At 49.3% G+C, this 18549-nt stretch overlaps 1 protein-coding gene and 1 long non-coding RNA gene across 3 annotated transcripts in view; one reads left to right on the top strand and one right to left on the bottom strand.

Annotated features, from left to right (window-relative positions):
• Positions 1-3138: 3138 nt before the first annotated feature.
• LOC120096318 (uncharacterized) lies at positions 3139-16207 on the top strand. Of its 2 annotated transcripts, XR_005492651.2 has the most exons (3): positions 3139-3459; positions 6065-6187; positions 15809-16207. It is a non-coding gene; the product is annotated as an uncharacterized LOC120096318 (long non-coding RNA). The 2 variants fall into 2 exon arrangements; XR_005492650.2 differs by lacking the exon at positions 6065-6187.
• Cfap45 (cilia and flagella associated protein 45) overlaps positions 8488-18549 on the bottom strand; it is a 23406-nt gene continuing 13344 nt past the window's right edge. The window contains exons 8-12 of the mRNA NM_001024882.2: positions 15665-15811; positions 13552-13665; positions 12763-12956; positions 8971-9195; positions 8488-8681 (exon numbers count right to left, since the gene is read on the bottom strand). Of these exons, the coding sequence (NP_001020053.2) occupies positions 8603-8681; positions 8971-9195; positions 12763-12956; positions 13552-13665; positions 15665-15811 (759 nt within the window). The 3' untranslated portion in view covers positions 8488-8602. The remainder of the gene's footprint in view (positions 8682-8970; positions 9196-12762; positions 12957-13551; positions 13666-15664; positions 15812-18549) is intronic.

The raw sequence follows: 18549 nt of genomic DNA, 5'->3' as shown, positions 1-18549 counted from the left end.
TTGAGCTAATGTGCAGTGCCGGCCACCTCTGAGGTTAAATTTGAGGTTAGTTGAAATTATGAATGAGGTTGAGGTCGGATATGAGGTTGGAATTAAAGTTAAGGTCAGTCTTAAGGTTAGAATTGCAGCTAGGAGTGCAGCTAGGAGTTAAGGCAGGACTTGTGGCTATAATAAGAAACCCATTTCAGTGTCACCCGAAGATCTGCGTATGCATACAGGTTGAGGTAACTCAAAAGGCCGGGTTGAAGTTGATTTAAAGTTTGTTACAAATGAGTTTGGGATTTAAGTCCGGAGAGTGTGGTTGGGGGTAAAACATGAGTGAAAATGTACAATCAAGCGTCTTCAAGGTAATCCAAAGTGAGCTTTTATGATATAGAAAGGTGGCAGCCCCCAGCTGCTAAACCCAGGTTTAACCCAGCTCTGGACGCACAGTAGTGGTGTGTAGTGATGTGCCCAGTGTCTGAGGGAGGGATTCAAAAGTGCAGGAGCCCATATGAGAGGAGATGAAGCAACTTAACCCCATGACAGATGTAGCTTCTGAAGTCCTGCTCTGCCACCTGCTCACAGCCTGAGGAAGCTCCCAGATGCAGGAAGCTATGAGTAACCAGTGGATTCTGTCGCCAGCCTGAACCAAACGATGAGGCCCATAAGAGGGATTTGTTGGGGAAGGGATCCCACTGTGGAGCCTCAGAGAGGCTGAGGTTGAGGGGCTAGGGAAGAATAGGGGCCTATTGGTTAGAAAACACTCTTGAGGGGATCACAGAGGTTTTCTCAAAGCTGGAAAAGGCAGATGGCATCATCTTTGGTCCCCCATGACCTACTGAAGGCTAATTGTCACCTGCTTGCAATTTGGAGCCTATAAAAGAAGCTGTCAGCCTCCCTGCCCTACGCCATGGGGAGTGGGAGGGTACCACCCATAGATCCAGCCTAGTGTCTCCACCTTCTGAGACTGGCCTGCAGCTGGGTGGCTCTCCAGGCCTCTGCCTCAGCAAAGGAAAAGGGTCCCATTCCTGAGAGGCGTTCTGCTCTAAATCTTCCCTTGCCTTTCCTTCACCATCTGTCTCTGCCCTAAACGTCCCATTTCTACCCCTCCCCCCCCCACTCCCACTTCCCTTTCAGATCCTATAAAGGTCCAAGCTGACATCAGAAAATCTTGGACTTGGAGAGGATAATAGCTTTTGTTCTAGGACAGAAATTAAAAGTTGAAGACAAAGACCTAGAAGAGAGTGAACAAAGACTGTGAGAGGTGGAGGAGGAACACCAAGGACCCAACCCCAGATCCCTGTAGAGGATAAGCAGCCTAATCACACTCTGCCCACCACCTTCTCAGCAAGCCACACAAACCCCTAGCTCTTCTCTCCCTACCTGACTTGACCTGGTCCCTCTCCAGGCTCCCTACAGGTTCAAGATTGAACTACAGGACTACAACCTGACCCCCTTCTAGACAGACCTCCTTCATGGCCAGCCCTTCAACCCCTCTTCTATGTCCCCCATGTAGACCTAGAGCTCACCCCAGAACACTCAGGGACAAGTTAACCAACTGAAAAGGTATCAGAGGGGTTCCAGAGCGGGAGTGAGGAACTACCACAGGGAGACAGATGGTATGATGTAGGTCTCAAAGCAAAATGGTCACAGAGAAGCCAGCTTCTGGAAGGCAAGGAGCTACTGCAGCTGTTGACTTCCTAGCAGATTTCAGTGAAGGTAATAAGATGTGGGACAACCAAGTGAGGCCAAGAGCAGGGGTTCAGAGGTGGCGCTGGTGGCATGAGGGCATCACTCTAAGTTCTGACAGGAAGGATCGGAGTCAGGTTCAAGAAGAGCAGATCTGTCAGTGAGCGTTTAAATCTGAAGATGAGCAGTGCAGCTGCAGGCTGACATTCAAATCAGAGCCGCAAACAGTAGCTTCAAACACAGGAGACCCTAGTATTCTCGTGGCCCATTGTCCAGCTTCCACCAGCTCACCTCAGAAAGAGGGGGACTGTAAGAGGGAGCCTGGGTGTACCAGATCTGTCCCATCAAGCAGTATCCCCAGGACTAGCCTGCCTCACACAATCTTGATTTCTGAAAGAGCGACCTGACCCACCACTTTCAGTGAGGCTCAAGGGCATGCCATCAACTGACATGCCAGGAGGGCAAGCAAAGGTGAGAGGGAATCCCTTGTAAAGAATGTGTGGAATCCTAATGACAGAGCTGAGGGAGAACCAAGAAACTTTGATGCTAGTGGTTGTCTTCACATCACAAAGCCCAGCTGCATCTCCATCCCACGGACCTTCATCTGGACTTCATGCTGGAGTGTGGGGAAAGAGCAAAGAGTCTCCCCTCCTCTCCTACAGCATCCCCACAGAGAGGAACACAGCTAAGGGAAGGGACACCTAGCCCATGGTATGATGAGCTGTGCTAATAATATTCACAAGGTCCTGCTTGGTGGAGATGATGTCTAAAGAGAGATTGAAAAGGTTATTGATGATGATGAGCCCAGAGAGAGAGAGAGAGAGAGAGGTGTAGAGGAGCCCAGAGGTGGCCAGAGCTATGTCTCGGTGCTTGGGAAGTAAGCCAGGGTCCTGCCAGACACAATTCGGAAAAATGAAACCAGGAGTGACAGCCGGTGATTATTTTTGGGCAGAGTAGATAAAACCCTTGAGAACTAAACCTCTCGGAACCTTCCACTCAAAACCTACGAGTACTTCACTGGGATGGTAGCCAGGTCCGCAGGATAGATTCTACAACTCAGATTGATTAGCCTGAACCATGTGTCCCGGTCTGTGCAGACAGATTTTGTGATGAATTAATCTGTATGTGTCCAGTGGGGGCCTTGGCTTTTGGACTTGTAGGAATAAAATTTGCTTTAGCTTCAGTACTTGGACTTTCTGATCTTGTATCTTCAAAGAGATGCTGTGGTCCCCTCAACCCCCAAGGGTCCCAATCCTGTCGTGCTGTAAACGACTGCCCAGAGAGGTAGGGGTGGAAAGAGGCATCAGAAGAAAGGTGGTATCAGGTTCAGGGGTTTTCCCACTAAGCCTGACCAGGCAGGCCCTCACTCTGCCCTCCCTGTTTGTTTCCTGTTGCCTGGATACCTGGATAAAGGACTAGCTGAGAGAAGGTGGGGCTTCTCTCGGCTCAGCCAGGCCTGGCTGGAGAGGGAAGCGTTAACTCTCAGGAGAGCCATTAGCCCTGCCCAAGAGTAAAGAGGAAGCCTCCCCACCTCCTCCAGGTTCCTCCTTCCAACACTTCCCCCGGAAGCCTCTGCAGAGTCCAGTTTCCAGAACCACCGGCACTTTCCCACGTAAGGCTCGTGGTGCAGAGTGGACACAGAGGGCTCCGGTCTGGTAGATTCCGCACCTGTTTAGTGTGGCCCCAGAGCGGGGCTGGGGCTGTGTATTCTATACACAGGAAGACACGGGTGGACTGAACTTTCTGAGCACCGAGGCCTGCTCTGGGATGACAGGGTTCCAATGGCAGGTAGGTAGTGGGCACCCTATCTCTCAGAGAATGCAAGCCGGATTCTGCAACCATTTGCCTAAGGCTTTCAAAGAAAACCGGAACTCTGGCACTTCTCCAAGGTCTCCTCTAGCCATTAGTTCTCATGATTTGGTGCTCTCTCCATTAGCCCAGAGACATTCTCTAGCAGCGATGTCGGAAAACAAAAATATCACTGACTCTGAGAGGTTTCTTCCAGGCCCTTCCTAGCCTACTTCCCTTCCGCACCTCCTCTTTCTGGGAGGCTGAGAAAGTCACTACTTCAGCTGCAACACTGTCCCAGCACCAGAGTCATCAAAGTCATTGAGACAGTGGCCACCCTTCCAAGGAAGGATGTAGGTGTGGATGCAGGAGTTTGAGCTCAAGAGAAAAATCAGAGACGAGGGCAGGAGCTGTGGGCATTAAAGCAGAGAAAGGGATTGAACTAATTTTTTTGACGTCTTTTTTTTTTAATTGGATATTTATTTTATTTACATTTCAAATGTTATCCCCTTTCCCCGTTTCTCGTTCATAAACCCCCTATCCCATCCCATCCCCCTTCTTCTACAATGGTGTTCCCCACCCCACCCCTTCCAACCTCCCTGCCCTAACATTCCCCTACACTGGGGGGTCGATCCTTGACAGGACCAAGGGCTTCTCCTTCCATTGGTGCCCAACAAGGCCATCCCCTGCTACATATGCAGCTGGAGCCATGGGTCTGTCCATGTGTAGTCTTTGGGTAGTGGTTAGTCCCTGGAAGCTCTGGTTGGTTGGCATTGTTGTTCTTATGGGGTTGCAAGCCCCTTCAGCTCCTTCAGTTCTTTCTCTACCCTCCAATGGTGACCCCGTTCCCAGGTCAATGGTTTACTGCCAGCATTCGCCTCTGTATTTGTCATGCTCTGGCGGAGCCTCTCAGGGGGGTTGAACTATTTAAGGATAGATAAATCATGACAAACGAGATATGCCAGGTAACCTTTCACATGATTTCCTGGGATGCATCTCAGTGCATGGAGAGAGATGTGGGTCACCTTTCCATAGGAAGGGACCTGAGGTCTCTAGTGAGTAGCTGCCTTTACAGTGGCGCTTCCGGGCTTCACAAGAATGTAGCAGGAGGGGTGTGGTCGAAAGAACAGAAAGTGAGGAACTCTCTGTCTGTCCCTAAGCCTCCAAGCCTGTCTACCCAGACTTCTCATCTGAAACTTCAGCGTCTTCTTTCTTCTGTCACCTAAACAGCTGCCACCTTTCCTCACCCCCAAAACCCTACAGGGCTTTGAACTCCGAGAGCCCCTTTCATCCGAGCCCATTCAAAGTGCTTTTACTGAGACCAATTAATGCCCAGCTGTGACCCAAGTCACACATAGGGGTGCTGAAGCTTTCAGGAGCACCAAAGAACATCCAAGCACCCCGCTGAGTCAGGGACTACGTGACGAGGCTACCAGAGCCAGCAGCACAGTCATGCCCAGCTGGAGCAGGTGCAGAGGTTCAGAGACCGCCCTGGAAGCCACCGTGGAGTCTGGCAACAGGCAGGTAGGGCACAGAGCCCAGGCAGGGCCTGGGGCACACGTGCCTGAGATGAAGCTGCTTGCCAATCTGACTGGGTGTTCTACCCAAGTACCCAGACACTGGGTTTCCTAGGCTGGACCAATCCAGTCTTGACAATTCCAGAGGCATAAGACGTGCTACAAGATCCTCGGGCACTAATATATACCTTTCTATATAAGACGATATAAGTGTAATCAATTAATCTGAGCCTGGTGTGGCGGTGCATGCTTTTAATCTCAGAACTTGGGAGGCAGAGGCAGGTGGATCTCTGTGAGTTAGAAACCATACGGGTGTACATAGTGAGTTCCAGGATATCCAGGGCTAAAAAAACAAACAAACAAACAAAAAAACCCTGCTCTAAGTTACTAATAGTTTGAGCACTCAAAACAAACAAACAGAACAACTTTACATACATCAACAAAGAGAATGCACAACACCAGGACACCTTCTACTTATTTCCTGGTTCCCACCCCCTACCCCCAACCCCCAACCCCTCCCACTGCCCTCTGCAGCCTTCCAGAAAACCCCAAGGCTGATCTGTGGCTTAGAGAAAAACACAAAGCCACTTGTGCCTCTGAGCATAAGGTCAGCCGAGGCCTCTCTAGGAGAAAGCTCAGCAAAGGGCCAAGAGCTAACCTTTAGAGGCAAGGCTGAGGCTGGTCATTCCTGATTGCTGAGCCTGGGGGTTACCCAAGAGCCCCCAGTACCACACGTGTTTGTACCTCATCTCATTTCACTCCCACCCCATAAGCTGTATTCACCCCACTTCCTACTGACTCAACCACTGTTGCCACAGAAGGACCCACCTACTTGAGCCGGGTGACTGACCTCTGTATGGAGCTAGTCCCACTGCCAGTCACCGTTAAGAGGGCTAGAGAGGGGGTGGAGATACAGCTCGGTAGTAGAGGGCTTCCCTGGCATACGTGAGGCTCCCACTCATTCCCCAGCAATAAAAATATTCACCCCCAACAAAGCACCTTAGAAAGAACAGGTAGAAGGTTTATACGAGGTGACAATATGGAGCTGTCCAAGATCCCAGCAGCTCTCAGAACTGTCCCTCTTCCAGGAACTGGGCTCTCGTAGATGAGCCAGCTGATTCTGGAGGCTATCGAAGCCTGTGAAGAGGCTCTCACACATCCTGAGATAAAGTACCCAACCTCTCCTCCACACCATGGGCCAATTTGAAAAGGTTAGTGGGACTAGAAGGGCAATCTTTGTGTTGAGATTCTCTCCCAAACCATCTCTGTGTATGTGTATGAGTGTGTGTGTGTGTGTGTGTGTGTGTGTGTGTGTGTGTGTGAGTAAGTGTGTGTGTGTATGTATGAGTGTGTGTGTATATGTGTATGTGTGTATGTGTGTTTATGAGTATGTGTATGTGTGTATGTGTGTGTATGTGTATGTGTGTGTGTATGTGCGTATGAGTGTGTGTGTGTATGTGTATATACATATATATGGTTAGTTTCTTTTTTAAAAATTCTTTTAGTTTATGTACATGGACATTTTGCCTGCATGCACAGATGTGTGCACCACATGCATGCCTGGTGCCATGTATCTCCTGCAACTGGAGTTACAGACCGGTGAACTGCCATGCGGGTGCTGGGAATTGAACCTCTGGAGGAGCAACCAGTGCTTTTAACCACAGAACCACCTCTCCCAGACCCAACCATCTTCATATTCTTAGCTGGTTATAGTCCCTTCTCCAGAGCCAGACCTGTATCCCTGAGCCTAAACCCTTTCCAGCCTGTCTCAGGGGAGGAGGGCTCTACAAACCCCCAGAGCTGCATCTCCCCAGCAGCAGCCCCGATCAAATGACAGACTTGTCGTGCGGTTATGAACCTGGCCCATCTCTCTGTAGACCTGGGAGCTGGTGGTGGGTGTGAACCTCCATCCTGCCTGACTTGCACAGCACAGCAGCCCATTCTTTTCAGCTCTGCAGACGGCAGGTGTAGAAGCAGACAAACAGCAGGTACCAACGACGGCTGTGACATTCTTGAGAAAGAAAGTCCTCTGAAGTACATGAGGCTTGTCCTGTGTTCCCAGTATCAACCCAACAATCAGTGGTGCCAATGTGCCGGCTAGAGGCAGACTAGAATCCTTGGTGACACCACCGATGCTTTCTGTCCTATCATGGGCTGGGTACCACGCCTTCCAAGACCTTTAGGAAGGGATGGGTACACAGCTCTAGATTGGAGGGCATCGAGTTAGGGGATTTCCCCCCATCCAATGGAGCTTTTCACCTAGTTGTATAAAAGCAATAGCCTTCTAGTTGAGGAAGGTGACTGGGGAAGCCACTGGGTCCTGAGGAAGAGGAAACACGGGAAGCAGCTTGTGACTCTCCTTGGGCACTATGAAAGGACGACTCTTGCCCCAGGCCCTTGTAACCCGGCGTTGTAAACACCCAGGACGCACCCAGCACCCATCCTCCCCTCCTTGGTGTGCATTGCATGGAGACAAGGCCAGACTGAGTCTGAGAGATGGTGCAAAGGGTCTGGGGCTGGGGGAGGTGGGCACCACAGTAATGGCTTTAGATGGGAGCCCTTCCTTCCAGGGCAGAGAGCTGCCTCCGTCACTGGAGATAGCGTTGCCGTTCAAGATAGAAGGCCTGATGCTCAGGGACCTTCTAAAAATGCTGGGAGCATCCTAAAGGTATACAAATGGCATGTATGAGACATCCTAAAGGTGTATAAAAGCCAAGGGAAGAATCAGGACAAATGAGAAGCTTCCAGAAGAGGGGACCAAGTCAACTGTAGTACACTTGCGTGCCTAGACGGTTCATGGTGTACCACGTGTTCAGTAAGTACCTGGAGAGGGAATGTGAAAATGGGCATGGACAAGGGCAAAGCGGGACGAGCTTACAACAGGACTGTTGAGGAGGCTCGCTCACCGGATAAAGCGAACAGAGGAGAGCAGAGCCATGAGTGGGGGTTGGCTGTATTTGGGTGGGGAGCTGTGCCCTGGGTGTGGCTCGATGAGAATGGGCAAATGTCTGTGCTGCACTACTGCCTGGAGTTGGAGGTCTTAAGCAGGAAGGGATGAAGCCCAGGGCATTGAGACCCGGGCTCATACACTGCCCCCTCCATACATGTGGTCTGAGTCACAGTTCGGAGCCCAGGTTGAGCCAGTCCCAGCTCTCCATGCTCCTCCCCCTCCAGCTCTGCCTTGTGCACACTTTCACCAGCCCTTGACAAAAGCAGAGCTCTAACTCTTGCCTCAGTGGCCCCAAATTCCTATGACTTGGGTACAGGGCCAGCGGAGAGATAAGAATATAGTGAAAAGGGACAGGCCATATGATTACAAAAAGGCCAGGAGCCCCCTCCCCTGAGAAAATGGATCCCACTGTTTAGGGAGAAAACCCCACCAAAACACCATCTGGTTCTAGCCCCTGGGTGTCAATCGTCCCACATCCAGGTCCACTGTAATTTATTTTGATCCACCCTCAGTGCCCATTAGTACCCCCCATCCCCACAGCAGTAAAGTGGAGATGTTGCCTTAGAGAATAAAATAGCTTTAATCTGTAACTATGAAATGTCTAGGTTAGCAGCAACTTGGATGCCCTGGAACTAAGCTGAATCCGTGCTCTCCCAGAGACCATAGAGGCTCCCCTTCAGTTTACGGAAGTGGGTGGCAGGATGTTGGCCTTGCGCTCAGCTTCGATGCAATACTTCTCAGGAAGGCCGGTGGCTCTGCCGGAGAGATGCAGGGCATATATAAGTAGGGTACTTACCAAAGGTGTGATAGGAGAAAGCACCCTGGGCTTCCAGAACCTGGGGTCCTGTACCCCAATCCGTTCCTCAGGTTGTCTCTAGCTGGCTCATTGGCACTGCTGATGTACCACCAAGTACATTCCAGTCAGGATCCTAACACACTGCCAAGGAGCCCTGGGCCGAAAGCCCTCCCTTTAAGGCTTTTCCAGCCTGCTATGTCACCTCTTTGGGAAAAAGAGGAGGAAAGAGAGAAAGGAACCCAGCGCACCTCAGCTCTTCCAGCTTTTGTTTCTTGATATCCTCGATGCGCTCTCGGCGCTTCTGGGCTTCCTCCTTGAGGCGCCGGCCCTCTTCAAAGGTAGCGAGCCGGTTCTGCACCTGCTTCTGCTGGTTCTCACGCACCTGCCTTCGGAGCTCGTTGGCATGCTGGAGGCACCCCGCAGCCTTTTTCTCCTGTTCCCGCTTCTCCTTCTCAATCTGCTCTCTCTGGGCCCTGGGGAAGGGACAAAAGGAATGCAAGTGGCTGAGCTCCTGGGTGACCCCTCACTGGTCGTGCTTCAAAGTCCACAGCTGTCCAACCTCAAGCACCAGACTAAAAGTGGCCACTGGGTGCTCCTCTCCCTGGACAGACCCAAATACGTTGTCATATGTCACAGTGTTAACATTCTTAATAATTTCTGTTTTTCATTTTATGTGTGTTTTGCCTACACATGTGTTTGTGCACGACATCTATGCCTGATGCTCTCAGAGACCAAAGGAGGGCATCGGATCCCCTGGGACTGGAGTTATGGACCATTGTGAGCTACCATGTGGGTGATAGGAACTGCACCTGGATCCTCTCAAAAAAGCAGCCAGTGCTCCTATCTGTTAAGATAACTCTCCGACCCCTTAATATATTTTAGACAGAAATCTCCACAGTCAAAGCTTTCGCTGGGCTCCGTAAGTTATGCAGCTGGCCCTACAGCCAGGGTTTCACCCACCGAGAGCTGTCTGTTCTCCTCCTCCTAAGGATGCATGTAACTCCTCTCCAGCCTGTTCTAAGTTACCTTCCTTCCTTTCCTCCCTTACGATAACATCAACAAAGGGTAAAGAATCATCGTCTGTAAGGTTAGCCCTACTTTGGTGCTGGGAGAAGGCAAGAACTCAGTCTGACGTCTCTCTGTTCTCTCATGGATTCCTGTCCTGACATTCCTTCTGTGGATGTCTTCTGTAAGAATAGTTCCTAGACTCTATTATCGGGGAGAAAAATCTCTAATGGCATCCAGAGACGCTCAAATGAAATATATTTACATCTCAAAGAAATTTGGTCAGAGGCCACCTAACCTAATATTGGATTTCTTCTTAATACAAACAAAAACAAATTGTAAAACTATCTTAGGCAGGAAATCCTCACCTGCTTTTCTCCCACAGAATCATTCACACCAAAACAAACCCCCCCACCCCATCCCACTGCCAAAGACCTCGTCATTTATTCACGTCCTTACTATCTTCCAAAATCTATCATACATGGCGAACCCTAACAAATCCTAAGAGCTCCTCCAGCCCTATGCAAGCACCACCCCGAATCCCACAGCTCTGTGGGGCGCTGCCCGGTATATGGGAAGGGAAGTGCTGGTCCCCGTGCACCTCAGTACTGAGACATCAAGTGCCCCACACCCACTTGGACCTGAGGCCCTGAGGCCCTGAGGAGGCCCTGAGGAGGCCCTGAGGAGGCCCTGAGGCGGGTGTACTCTCCCTGCTTGTGATCACTCACCTGTGGTGGATTAGCTTCCTATTGTTTCATACTCATCTAAGTGAGGGGATAGTTCACGGGTGGGGGGTGAGGGGGAGCGAGCTGCGTTACTAGAGAGCTGCTGGATTGGTGGGCAGTGGAAAGTCCAAATGAGGAGGAACTTAATCTTCATTGTCAGCTTGACTAGATCCTAGACTCACCTAGAAGAAGACACTGTCTTTGGACGTGTCTGGGGGTGGGGGGTAGGGGTTCTAGAGAGGTTTAACTGAGGAGAGACTCCTCCTGAATTTGGACAGCACCACTTGTGGACTGGGGTCCTAGACTGAAAGACTGAATATTTTTAATGGAGAAGGGGAGCCAAGAACCAGCTTTTTTTTTTTTTTTCTGTCTGCTTCTTGAATGTGGTTTGACCAGTCATCTCAGTGCCATGGCTTCTCTGCCATGATGTACTGCATCCCTTCAAACCATAAGCCAAAATAAGCCCTTATTCAAACTGTTTTCACTGAGCATTTTGTCATGGCAATAAGAAAAGTAAGTGATACACTGGTCATGCCACAAGGGCAAGGCAACAAGCTGTGGACTCTAACTGCATGCTAAAGTCACCCAAGAGATTTCAAAAGCTACTTGCCCTAGACTGTTTAACCACAACCGATGAGGGTGTCACCTAAATCTCGGCATTTCCTCTAATGGTCTCAATCCAGTCTGAAAGTTCAGGATCTCCAGAACAGAAGCAGGAAGTCCATATGCAGGCTGTCCTGAAGGTCACGCTTTTGAAGTAAGAACATCTGGATTGCTGGCTGTGGCAGGGACACTCCCTGAGTAAAGACATCTGTCATGGAAGTCACCTGGTCAGGAGACACTAGGTCTGGATGCTAAGCTAGTAGGGCAGCAGGTGAAGCTGGACTTCTCCCAAGAGCTGGATGGAGTTTAATAGCTGGCTCGTGTACATGCTCCAGGCAAACACAGCAAAGCAGAGTCAAGTGGGTCAGTAGCAAAAGTAGGGCTTGGAATTCATCGCATTAATATTTATTAGTGCCTGCCAAAGGCACAGAGCTGTCCAAGGACACAGAGGCAGGGGAGACACCTGCAAGACAATCTGGAGCCCAAGGGCAGGCTCTATGGGGGATTTGGGAGGCTCTCTCCATTACTAGGTGTCCAGTGACCACAGCACAACCCTAGGGTGGGGGTTGGGGACAGCAGGAAAAACAGAAGAGCCAAAAGGCATCACAGCCAGTAAGAAAAAAGCAGGGGCAAGATCCTGTGAGAATCCAGGAGTGTTGTTCTCAGGGGAGAGGGTCTACAGATCTGCTCTGCCTCCTTAGAGGCCCAGGAGCCTGGACTGGCTTGCTCCTGGCTGAAACAGCTCCAAGAGGAAGGACCCAGAGCCTAGATACCAAGAGGACTGGATGCTGGTCAATCTTTCTTCATTTGAGCATAACTTCTCTGATTTCAAGTTCTCCAAATGCAAATTTTCTTTGGTTTGTCCGCCATCTCTACTTTTTTAAATCTTATTTCCCAACAAATCATATTTGAAACAAAGCAAAAAGGAAGTGGTCCCCAGTCAGATCAGGTCTAGTGGTGGTAGATATGACTGGGAGAAAACAGAACAGAAAAGGAAGAAGCCCACTGCTCTGAGGGAGGACCAGAAGAGTAAGCGGTATGAGTCCCTGGCTCTTGTGTACATGGTGGAATCATCATTGAATGGAAACAACAAACAGTAAAGAGACACCAGGCTCCAAGCAGCACGATATATATAGAGACGCCCACCCAAACAGGAATCTCTGGACACCTTTGAGTAGAGCAGGCACAGACAGTGTTCCTCATTTCTAATGAGCTTCATGATAACCAGACAGAGTCTTCAGCATGTGTTGCTTACCAGCTATGAGTCAAATCAATGGCAAAGACTCCCTCAAAGGCTTGCCCTAGTGACACAAGCCTTAGTGTCAGGATGAACCCTACATCTCCTCTAGGCTTCGCCCACTCAGTTTCCCTAGTAATGTGATCTAGGAGAGACACAGAGGTATACCTGTATTTACACCGTTACTGATACAGGATAAATAACCCTCAGTTCCTTAAACACTTCCAGATGCTCTTTTCCAATTCTCTCATCAGAGAATTTCTGGCTCGAATGGCTTTGAAATATCTCAGTCATCCATCTAGTCGGGATGATTGCAGCAATGTGACCGAGATGGATGTGCATCTGCCTGTTAACATGGCAGGAAATCTCCTCTCCAGCCAACACATGCCATCCCCTAAGCATACTCCTGCTCTCCTTCCACAACTTTATTGACACAGGGAAAGGAAGTCAGGGCTCTCGGCTTCTCCTACCGAAGGATCCTCTCGAACTCATCCCGGTCCCGCTGAACCTGAACGGCCAGCGTGTGTTCCTTGAATGCCACCTGGTCCAGGCGGCTTTTGCGCAGCTTCTCCTCTGTCTCTATCTTCTTCTGAGCGTTTTCCTTTTCCTTGAGGCGCCACTCTCGATCTGCAACTTCCTGGTTGCGCTTAGCCCGCAAGGCATCCTAAGAAAGCCGGGCAGGGGTAGGGGTGGGGGTGGAGGGGCAGCTATGAGGATACAAAAGAACCTGAGATAGAGGAGTCACCGACTTACAGACTTCAGTCTGCCAAAGGAAGAAAAGGAATCCTGGCATAGATCTTTAAGGTCAGAAGATTCCCCAAGGGGTCACCTTGCCCTACCCCTCTCACCCTTATTCTTTCCCGGTTCCTCCCTGGACTCCTAGAATTGCTTTTAACTTTAAAAACTGCTAATGATAGAGGTGCCAACACTTCCTCTGGTGACGTTCCATTAGTCAGTTAAGGTTGGAAAATCGTTATGTAGCAGTCAAAAACTTTCTCTAAAACCTAAGCGCATACTTCTGCTCTCTCCTGGCCACCGTGGACAATGAGAAAAGGCCCACCCTTCCTCCTCAGGTGCACTTTCCAGAATACATCCCCCATGATTAAATGGCATTTGTCTGCGGTTGGATTTTGAAGGCTAGACGCCGAGCTTCCTCTCCTCTATACCTCCGCCCCGCAGGCAACTTTACAGGCTGTCAAGGGATGGCTTCCGGGAGTGGGCGGGACAAAGGAAAGCGGAGAGGGAAAGGAAGTGGATACCTGCTCTGCTCTATAATCCTGAGCCTTCTCCTGCAAGGCCCGCAGGCGGGCAATCTCCTTCTCTTTCTCCTTCCGGATTTTCTCCTGCTCAGCTTCAAACTCTGCCTCGCGAGCCTGCCAGGAAGAAAGGCCTCCTGATAACGCACACTGTTGCAGCTTTGCGCAGAGAAACACAAATCCCTTCCAGCATCTCCCCCTTCCACTTCCTCACTCCATCTAAGATGGGGAACAGGACTTTAGCAATGCACAGACATAAGGACAACTAGCCTTTGTAGAAGGCAGTCGTGGTTTACAAGAAGCTTTCTCAGGCCTTATCCTAGAGAGCTCAGACAGCATCACACCAGACAGAAGCTGTGGGTGCCGAAACTGATTTGAACGCAGGAGCCCTGAGCCCAGGCTTTCTTACTCCTTCCATCACACTGAAGATAATTTCAAGCTGCAAGGCCACAGAGCCCAGTAACAACTGTGGTTCCCTGCCTGCCTTGTAAAATGTAGCAGGTAGAGGTTATCTCATTAGTGCCCGGGAAAACTGCCAACCATGCTTTGGGCAACCCCACAGTGCTTAGCAGATACCTCAAGAGTAAACCATCAAAATTCATCCCTTTTATCACTTTTCACAGTGGTAAAAGGAGCAAATAAACCCCACGGCTTCCTGATCGCTGCTCCTAGAGCAGTCACATGACCACAGGCACATGTTGGGTGGCATGCCGTGGTCATCCCATGAAGACTGTCCCTTATCCCTCATTATTCTACATTCCCAGACTGCCCAAAATCCCAGAATGTTGCCTCTTTGGGGGTCATGCTCCACTGTCAAGCTGGTTGTTAGCTTACAGGCAATCCAGCTGGCCTGCCCTCAGGGACCTAGCAACTGCTTACGTCATCACCTGCCACCCTAGGTGTAGGGCTGAATACAAGAATCCTACCTCATCTCCCTCCCTCCCTCTCCTTGGAGTTCTCTCTCCCCCTTTTTGTCCTCGGAGCCTCTTTCTCTCCCTCTCTGCTACCTCTCTCAATGCCCTCCCTCATGGTTCCCTCACTGCCTCTACTCCTCTGGAACCACCAGGTACCCCCCCCACCCTATTATATTTCATAACACTGGTTTCTCTGCTTCACCTTGCCCTGGATAGCAAGAAACAAAATTCTAGATGGTTCCACAAGGGGCAGAGCTAGGAGGATCAGCATGTTCTCTCTCTCTCTCTCTCTCTCTCTCTCTCTCTCTCTCTCTCTCTCTGTCTGTCTCAATTTATTTCATGTATGTGAGTACACTGTAGCTGTCTTTGGACACACCAGAAGAGGGCATCTGATCCAATTACAGATGGTTGTAAGCCACCATGCTGTTGTTGGGAATTGAACTCAGGACCTCTGGAAGAGCAGACAGTGCTCTTAACCACTGAGCCATTTCTCATACTTTCTAAAAGGATGCACCATAGAGAAGTAGAATACGTTTACTGTCATCGAGAACTCCAAATTTGCAGAGGAGACTGGGTCCACATGCAAAGGAATCATTTTCCTGCCATGTTTTTTACATAACTCCATATTCACTCTAAATTATACTTAAAAGTCATTTTTTCCCTCTCCTTCATCCTCTACTCCCTACACACCCAAATCATCCATCATTCATTTTGTCCCAGAGTGAGCTCACACATTTGGGAGCTTCATCCATCCCAAGCTCTTCGCAGATATTGCTTTTCCCATCTAGTTCTTCTGTCCATTCATTCTACAGTGAGGTATCTTAACTACCCAGTACAGGGCATCCTATATAAGAGGTTTTACAAAAAAAAAAAAAAAGTATGGGGCAGCTAACGATTGGTTTCTAAGGTTCTCCACCCTTGAAGAATTCATAAAGTTCACTTTCACCAATCACTTTAGGTTTTTGTTTGTTTTTTGTGACCCTGACTCCAGCTTTTAAGTGACGATTAATGAAGATAATGACACATTGGTTGGGGGGAGGGTGTCTCTACAAGCTATACTCTTACTGAACAATTTGTCAGGCCATGATGAAGAGGGGGAAAGCCAGGCCTCTGTATTTTACAATGAAGGCATGGCGCTCTCCTGCTAGAGTCCCATGACTGCTCAGGCCCGTTAGTTCCGGCATCAGACCCCAAGTGCCTACCATCTTTTTCTTGGTAAATTCCATCACCATCTGGTCTGCCAGTTTCTCCTGTGCCAGCATCTCTGCCTTCTGTCTCTGGTTTTCATCGTTGATGCGTTTAATCTCAGCCTGCATCTTCAGCTTTTCCTGATGTCTTCGTTCCAGATCCTGCGAGCAAAAGGAAGAGATCCTCAGAGGAGCAGAAGGCAAGATATGCAGCTCCTACCTGCGTGTTGTTAGAGAGAAAGAGACAGAGGCAGGAGGTGGCACAGCGGCCAGCACCAGCCCGGATTGAAGCTGTCTTTCAGCAATGGACAAGAGGCGACTTTGCCATCAAACAGCCTCTTTGCATTCTTCACCCAACTCAGCTTAGTGATGGCCCCTGACACTTAGCTCTCTACGCTTTCCGGAAATGAAGGCTCTTAAATTTCTCTCCCTCTTGCAGTGCTAAAGTCTACCCCTGTGACCTCATGAGCTCCTGTTGAAACTCGAATTTGAGATCCCACTCTGTAGTGATGATTAAAAAACAAATCAGTGCTGCTCGCACTGACTGGTTTCCACTCACTGGGCATTTAGCTGTTTCCCAAGGTCTGAAAGGCGGGGCTTGAACAGAGGAAAAACTTGTGTATTTACTCCTCAGTTGTTGTTTTTGTTGGTCCATTTGACTTCCAAGGAACCAAAGGGACTTACCCTGTTTTTTGCCATTGAAACCCTTCAAAGCAACCCCCACCCAAAAACAAACAAACAAACAAACAAACTCCCTCGATTCTTCTCCATCTTGTTAGCTGCTGCCTGAGATGCTGACAAGCAGCTCTATGGCTGGTGAGGCACTGGGTTCTACCTGAGCTTGCCTAATACTACTTCCTGGAGACTTGGGAGTGTCTTTTGGAAGGACATTCAGAGTGACGCACCAGTGGAATGGTGCTGGCTCACTACCGGAACATCCCAGTGTGCCCACCAATTCCCAGCTCCCCACAACTGAGCTGAAGTGTCCAGTTTTCATTTACCACCTCATTCCTTGCGTATTTCCCCCCCCCCATACCTCTGTTTCCCACACTTCTCCCCAGAGCCAGTACCCTAGCTAGTTGTGTCTATCTATCTCCTGGGTCTCCTTTCTCATCTTCTGCCCCCTGCAGGGATCTCCAACCTGAGTCTTCACACCGGTCCTCACATTGTGGGAGCTAGGAAAACCTGCTGATCACTTACGGGACTCTTGGGGGTCCCCAGTCACACATAGAGGAGGAGGAGGGACAAAAACAAAGACTGTGAGTTCCGTGAATTAAATGGCATCATGGAAAAGGAATCTGGTACAGGAATGTAATTAGATAAGGGGAATAATTTCTGGTGTTCTATAGCACAACGGGACAATTACTGTGATATTAACCAACTGTACACTACAAAATGCTAATGGGAAAGATTCCTGAGTCTTACCAATATGAAGAAATGTCAGCTATCTGAGGTGATGCGTATGATGATCACCCTGATCTGACCATTCACACTCTACACACAGAACTGTCACTGTAGATCGCAAAGGTGCACTGACCATTCACACCCTACACACAGAACTGTCACTGTAGATCACAAAGGTGCACTGACCATTACACACCCCACACACAGAAATGTCACTGTAGGTCACAAAGGTGCACTGACCATTACACACCCTACACACAGAACTGTCACTGTAGATCGCAAAGATGCACGACTGCTGGGTGCAGTTAAAAATAAAAATATATTTAAGAAACAAATGAGTCAACAAATGAGGAGATGCTTCTTCATCAAGGCAGACTAGAGAGACTTAATCAAATACAGCGTGCAAACCTTGATTAGAAACCGGTTTGGAAAACAGGAAAGTAGCTGGAAATGCATTTCTTTACCAATTACAGAAAACTGAACCTGGGTTAGTATTAGGCGATGTTACAGGGCCTCTGGAGGAGCTTTTGGTGGTGACTGTGTAAGTGGGCCTTGCTTGCTCTTCAGAGACGGGAGCGTGAAGCATTTTGTATCGAGGGGTCAAAATGTCGAAGGTGAGTGTAGTTTAACCAAGTATGGCCGGTATGGTTCCGATTCTTTCAACTTTTGTTTGTGGATAGCATTTTGAAAAATGAAACAAAAACAAATGATCAAAACACATTGTACGACGTTGCCAAAGAAGGAATACAGCTCTAATGCGTGTATGCAGGGCCAGACAGGTGGCTCGGTGGCTAAAGCACTTGCCACACAGGCATGAGGACCAAGGCCTGGAGTTCGGATCCCTGGAAATCTTGTAAATGCTGAGTGGGTGTGGTGCTCCACGTATAATTATAACCCGAGAAGACAGAGAAGGAAATTCCCCAGAGCAAACTGGCCAGCAAGACTAGGCTTGACTGAGAGGCCTGCCTCCGTGAACTGCGAGTGATGGAAGGTGATTCCTCACACCAACTTTGGCCTTCCCGGGTGCACGTGTGCACACACGTGTGTCTATCCACGTGCAAAAGCATGCATACCCACAGACCTGTGTGCATATGTGTGCTATGTGCTTTTGTGCATTGCAACACACCAGATAAGGCAAGGAGAAGACCATCTTAGCTTTATAAAGTTCACATGGGTGAGTCAGCGGGTGTTTTCTTTTCTTTTTCTTTTTCATTAAATGTCCCTACTAATTTTATCTAAGCTAATAGGGATAGAAGGTTTGGCTTCTCAACACAGTTAATGACAATGGGATATTGTGTACTCTGAATGAGACAACAGCGGGGAGCAGGAGTCTGTTCATTGATGGAGTGTATAATTTCCCCCAGTAACCGAGGGACAGACTGTAAAGCATCCCTGTTTACTTGCGCGAAGCACACAACCATCTATTTCCTTTATGTGTCTGTTCACATTGATATGACAGCCCTGGACCCCAAGTCCCTGGGAGGCAAGGACAATAT

Source organism: Rattus norvegicus, chromosome 13, assembly GCF_036323735.1.
Source record: "Rattus norvegicus strain BN/NHsdMcwi chromosome 13, GRCr8, whole genome shotgun sequence".
In the NCBI taxonomy this organism is placed as follows: domain Eukaryota; kingdom Metazoa; phylum Chordata; class Mammalia; order Rodentia; family Muridae; genus Rattus; species Rattus norvegicus.
Note: the sequence above shows the minus strand (reverse complement) of the source record. Positions and strands in the feature narration are given on the sequence as shown.